General features: G+C 61.4%; 1 protein-coding gene across 1 annotated transcript in view; it reads left to right on the forward strand.

Annotated features, from left to right (window-relative positions):
* Window positions 1-5691, forward strand: part of ATP7B (ATPase copper transporting beta) — a 50575-nt gene extending 44884 nt beyond the window's left edge. Inside the window, exons 18-22 of the mRNA XM_090258902.1 lie at window positions 579-721; window positions 2040-2243; window positions 2340-2457; window positions 3582-3684; window positions 5407-5691. Of these exons, the coding sequence (XP_090115028.1) occupies window positions 579-721; window positions 2040-2243; window positions 2340-2457; window positions 3582-3684; window positions 5407-5680 (842 nt within the window). The 3' untranslated portion in view covers window positions 5681-5691. The remainder of the gene's footprint in view (window positions 1-578; window positions 722-2039; window positions 2244-2339; window positions 2458-3581; window positions 3685-5406) is intronic.
* Window positions 5692-6000: the final 309 nt, after the last annotated feature.

Raw genomic sequence — 6000 nt, forward strand, 5'->3', positions numbered from 1 at the left:
ACCCACTGTCCCCTTGGCCCATCCGACCAGCGTAAGCTCCACAGAAGGCGTCCTGCCCCCACATATAGTTGCCCTCTCTCTGCTCCCATCACACCTGCTTCCGGAGCTAAAGGGTTCACTAAAAAAAAAAAAAAAAAAAATTCTATACAAGTGGTTTTTGTCATAAGAGAAGAAAAGTATTTGTTTTCTTGCTGTTTGGACCCTCGTTGCTTTCTAAGTAGCCTTCATTGTATTTGTTACGTTTTAAGAGCTACCACGTAGCGGGCTATGAGCCAGACGCTCTGCAGGGTGACAGCTGCGCCTTGCAGAACATCTGGAGAACTCTGAGGGCTCCAGAGAAGAAAATGGAGTCACTCGTTACCCTACCGCTCCGAGAGCCACGGTTGACATTTTGATAGTCCTGCCAGACTTGTGTATGCCTCTGTCAATCGGAAGCAGACTCAAACCACATTATGTTCTATAATTGGGTGTTTTCGTGTGTGCGTGTGACGTGATAGGCGGGAAACCATCCCACACGCGACGGGGGCCGCCCCACGGGCCGGGCCTGCCGCGGGGCACTCACTGTGCTGTCCCCGCAGGGCTGCTCTGCGGCATGATCGCTGTCGCGGACACGGTCAAGCAGGAGGCCGCCCTGGCTGTGCACACCCTGAAGAGCATGGGAGTGGACGTGGTTCTGATCACGGGGGACAACCGCAAGACGGCCAGAGCCATCGCCACCCAGGTACAGCCGGTCCTCTTCCCTCTTCCACGTGGAAGTGATTTTAAGCTCCTAGAAGCAGCGTGAGAGGAAACGGGAGCCCCGCGCATCAGTGCTCGGCCCACCTCTGTGCCTCCCAGCCCCCACCCCCTGGCTGGTACCTTTCCCGCCGTGCAGCATCCACGCCCCGGCCTCCGGGCCACCACCCCTGAGGTTACACCGCTGCGGGCTGGGAGCTGTCGTTCACACAGGACCGGCAGCAGCCCTGGAGAAGCAGTTCCATCCACAGTGAACAAAAAGGACCCATGGCTCCAGGACTGACATAAACACGGCTCTGGAGCCTTTATGTGGAAGGAGCGTTCTGCTAGCTCACCGCTTCCGAGTGTGTGTGCCAGAGAAGCAGTGGATCCCGGGTGCCCCCGCAGCGCTGGGCTCTGAGTTTGGGCCGTGAGGACGGTGCTGCTGCATCCTTGCCCGGCCCACCACACAGCATGGCCCGGGTGCCAGTTCCCCAAAAGCATGTGCTCCCCCTCCCAGCAATGCGTGTACACGTGTGTGCCTGGGGAATGGGTGCTGCCTACGAGGGCAGCAGCTGTGCCTCTGTTCACGGCACTCTCGCTAACCGTGGGCTTGCTCAGCTGCTCCCCCTCCTGGTGAAAGCCTGCTCCTCCGGCCGGCCGGCGCTTACCAAGCACCGCCCACGTGACGACAGGTACAGAGAGGAGGGAGAGGGCACCTGCCCTGAAGGAGCTCACATCCTGTGGGTGACCAACTGTAAATGAGCGCCTGGTGCTTGGACAGAAGGGTGCACAGGGCACGTGGGAGCTGCCAGCTTACCCTCAGCCTGGTGTGGGGGATGCCTTCCCAGGGGAGGGGATGCTTGGGTCAGGGGAGGAGGCAGGCTGGCCTTCCCAGCACGGAACAGGCAGTGTGAGCGCCGCCAGCGGGTACTGAGGGCACTGGGGACGGGCCGAGATCTACAAAGACCTTGGGAGCAGGCTGAGGAGTTGAGATGTCCTGAGGGAACTGGGGTCCCCTGGAGGACTTGAAGCCAGAGAGTAAAATGGCCAAAGCGTTTCGTCTTGGAAAGACCCTGGGATGGGATACGGAGAAGAGAGTTGGGAGGCCGGGACGTGCGCAGGGAGACCCAGGGGGGCCCAAAAGCACTGGCCTTGGGGTCACTTGGGACCTGGAGGGCTTGGTGACTGACGTCCCTCGACGGACCTCGGGGACCGTGGCTGGGATGCCTCTTGGGTTCCTGCTGCCGTCCATGTCCTTTGCCAGCACCAGCTGTTGCCGTATGTTCACTTATTCTTGGACTGCTCTTCCCCTTTCCGCTCAGGTGGGCATCCACAAAGTCTTTGCGGAGGTGCTGCCTTCTCACAAGGTGGCCAAGGTCCGGGAGCTCCAGAAGGAAGGGCAGAAGGTCGCCATGGTGGGGGACGGGGTGAACGACTCCCCGGCCCTGGCCCAGGCCGACGTCGGCATCGCCATCGGGACAGGCACCGATGTCGCCATCGAGGCGGCGGACGTCGTTCTCATCAGGGTGAGCTCGCGGGCCGCGCGTCCTCCCCGTGCGCGGGCAGCGGGCGTGCAGGGGCTGTGGGACCCAGCCGGGCTCAGCAGCCGTCCCCTCCTGCAGAGTGACCTGCTTGACGTGGTGGCCGCCATTCGCCTCTCCAAGAGGACCGTCTGGAGGATCCGGCTCAACCTGGTGCTGGCGCTGATTTACAACCTGGTCGGGATCCCCATCGCGGCAGGTGTGGTGGCTCTCCCTGCTTGGCGACCTTGGCCCCCAGCTCTCTCCCTGCCTGCCTGGTGCCCGCTGAGCATCGTGAGCAGCCCGCCTCGCCGGCTGCCGGCCAGGGCATTCTAGGAAGAGCTGATTTCCTTATGTTCTCTGCGTGCTGAGTCTCTTAGGAAGGGTAGATAAGGAACTGCAGAGACCACCAGACCTTCACCCACCCTGGTCCTCTCTGGAAGCGGCCCCAGATGCTTGACTGTTTGTTTACTGGGGCCCTATTTCCTGAACCATTTATTACACATACGGCCTGGAAAACAATCGTCATTGACAGTTACGGGGCACCTGTGACACGCTAGGCACCGTGATGGATGTGTCAGAGCCTCACCCTGAAAAGCCATCCCTCACGAGACTTCCTGTCTCACAAAAACGGCCGTGGAGAGAGCTGGGCTTTTTCTGCTCTGCAGCCCCTCCCTTCCGCAGTGAATACTGGGTTCCCAGACAGGAAAAAGTTCCAGACACTTCGACAAGGAGAGGCTCCTACTTGGGCTGGGACCTCAAGATTTTAAACATGACTGTCCCACCTCAGGTCCCTGTTGTCCCCGAGTCGTTCCCGGTCGGCGTGTCCCCCTGGCCGGTGTCCCTGCTGCTCCCGGGCTGGCCCAGGCCCTGGTTCCCTCGTGCACTGGTGCCTCTGCACAGACCTTTGCCCAGACCTTTGTCCCTGGCTCTGACCCGGGGCCTGCCTCTCACCGCCCTTGGAAAAGGCACTTTGAGCCCCTGAGGGAAGACAAGCCGGGTAGATGGTGCGTGGCCCCCAGCGGCGAGAGGCCGGAGCGCTCCCAGTCCCAGCAGGGCCCCCGGACGCTGGCTGCCCCTTCTTCTGGCTCCTGAGACTCCCTGCCCCCCGGAGCTTCCCTTGAGACTAGTGATGATGCCTGTGGACGGGCCTGGCAAGATCAGGGCGGGCAGAGCCCCAGGCCCCTCCGCAGCGTGCCCCGCCCAGCGCGGAGACAGCCTGCCTCGGGCCTGTGGGCACGTGGGCACGACACGGCCGCCAGGGCTGGGAGCTGTGCGGAGACCTCACGGGGGCCCCCGCTCCCCCGCGCCCGGGCTGCAGTGTGAGGGCCGCGTCTCCCGCAGGTGTCTTCATGCCCTTCGGCATCGTGCTGCAGCCGTGGATGGGCTCGGCGGCCATGGCGGCGTCCTCCGTGTCCGTGGTGCTGTTGTCGCTGCAGCTCAAGTGGTGAGTCCCCGCGCGCCGGAGCGTGCACTGCTTCGTGGGCAGGAAGCAGGCTGGGCTGGCAGGTGTGCCTCCTGGGCCGGCAGTGGGGGTGTCAGGCTCCTGCTTCCTTCACCTAAGGCGGGGGCCGAAGGGGCGCTCCCAGGCGGGGCCAGCTGTGTGTTTGTGCACCAGGAGCAAATATTCTGTCACTTACGGGCATCCCGTGCCGGGCCCTTGTGGTTATTCCGCCCAAAGGCTGCTTATGTGGCACGTAGCCGCAGGGCTGCGTCCTGAGGATGTGTCCGTGGGCAGCTTCACCCCCTCGCGAACACCACTGAGTGCACTTCCACGGGTCTGGGGGGCCAGCCTCTGTGGGGTCTGAGGTTACCAGCCTGCACAGCACGTGCCTGTACAGAAGAACTGAGAACAAGTCACGCGCAAGAGCAAGCGACGCAGCCGGGAGCTGCAGTCATTGCGGGACGCGTGCGGCTGCTGCGCTGGCACACGGCGCCCCACAGCAGGGCGCCTCACGGCAGGGCGCCCCACGGCAGGCCTCGTTCGGTCGGGAGAGAAGGCGCCCTTGCAGAGCAGCGGAAGCGTAGCGCAGCCAACGTGTAAACCATCAACAATCACTCATGACCGCTATCCAGTTTTATTGCTACACACGATTGCAGGCGCCATACTTCCACATGACTGGCAGCACAGTGTGTCTGCTTACACCAGCGTCACCACAGACGCATGCGTGAGGCGTTGTGTTATGACATCCCAGGGGCTGTGACATCACAGGGGCTGTGACATCCCAGGGGCTATGACAGCACAACAGCTATGACATCACAGGGGCTATGACATCACAGAGGCTATGACACCACAGGGGCTGTGACACCACAGGGGCTATGACATCCCAAGGGCTATGACATCACTGGGGCTATGACAGCACAACAGCTATGACATCATAGGGGCTGTGACATCACAGGGGCTGTGACACCACAGGGGCTATGACAGCACAACAGCTATGACATCACAGGGGCTATGATATCACAGTGGCTATGACACCACAGGGGCTGTGACATCCCAGGGGCTATGACATCACAGGGGCTATGACAGCACAACAGCTATGACATCACAGAGGCTATGACACCACAGGGGCTGTGACACCACAGGGGCTATGACATCACAGGGGCTATGATATCCCAGGGGCTATGACATCACTGGGGCTATGACAGCACAACAGCTATGACATCACAGGGGCTGTGACATCACAGGGGCTGTGACACCACAGGGGCTATGACACCACAGGGGCTGTGACATCACAGGGGCTGTGACACCACAGGGGCTGTGACATCACTGGGGCTATGACATCACTGGGGCTATGACATCACTGGGGCTATGACATCTCTAGGTGACAGGAGTTTTTCAGCTCCATTATCATTCCACGGGACCTCCATCATATATGTGGCTCCATTGTTGACCAAGCGTTGTTATGGGGCCCATGGTTGGAGGCAGACATGGGATCCCTTGTTTAAAGTAGATGTTCATTTGCTTATGCTTTCGTTTAACAGAAGGTGGTGGCAGCCTGCTCTGCGCCGGGCGTTTGGGTAGGAAGTGCCTAGATGGGGCGAGGTGTACCTGGCCCCTGGGAGATGGCGCTGCGTGTTGTTGAAAGACTTGGATGGGAGGCCTTTCTGGGGCTGCAAACACATGTGGCCAGAATGGTTCCAATACTCTTGGGTTTTCACTTTGCAGCTATAAGAAGCCTGACCCGGAGAGGTACGAGGCCCAGGCTCAGGGCCGCATGAAGCCCCTGACCGCATCCCAGGTCAGCGTGCACATCGGAATGGACGGCCGGCGGTGGGACTCCCCCAGGGCCACACCCTGGGACCAGGTCAGCTACATCAGCCAGGTGTCTCTGTCCTCTCTGAAGTCGGACAAGCTGTCTCGGCACAGCGCCACGGCCGACGACGATGGGGACAAGTGGTCTCTGCTCCTGAGTGACAGGGACGAGGAGCAGTGCATCTGAAAGCTCTGGGATGCTGCAGGCCAGGGGCCCCGCTCTTCGCTGACCGACAGCTCTAGCCCGCAGGTGCAGCTCTGCAGCCAGCGGCAGGGTGGGTGAGGCCTTGGGCACTCCCACTCCCTGGACAGGCTGGGGCTCCTCCCTGCGGCACGTGGCGCTGTCCGGGTGTGCCCCAGGGTAAGACCCCCTGCCTGGACCGCACAGGCACATGCCATTGGTGTGGGTGTTGGAAGCCTGCTGGCCTCTGGAGTAGGGAGGACAGCAGCCCCCCCTCGCAGACCTCGGCCTTAGCATCGGGGGGGTGACTTGCTGTGAAACGAGGG

This window comes from Furipterus horrens, unplaced genomic scaffold (genome assembly GCF_987537825.1).
Source record: "Furipterus horrens unplaced genomic scaffold, mFurHor1.1.pri manual_scaffold_12, whole genome shotgun sequence".
NCBI lineage: Eukaryota > Metazoa > Chordata > Mammalia > Chiroptera > Furipteridae > Furipterus > Furipterus horrens.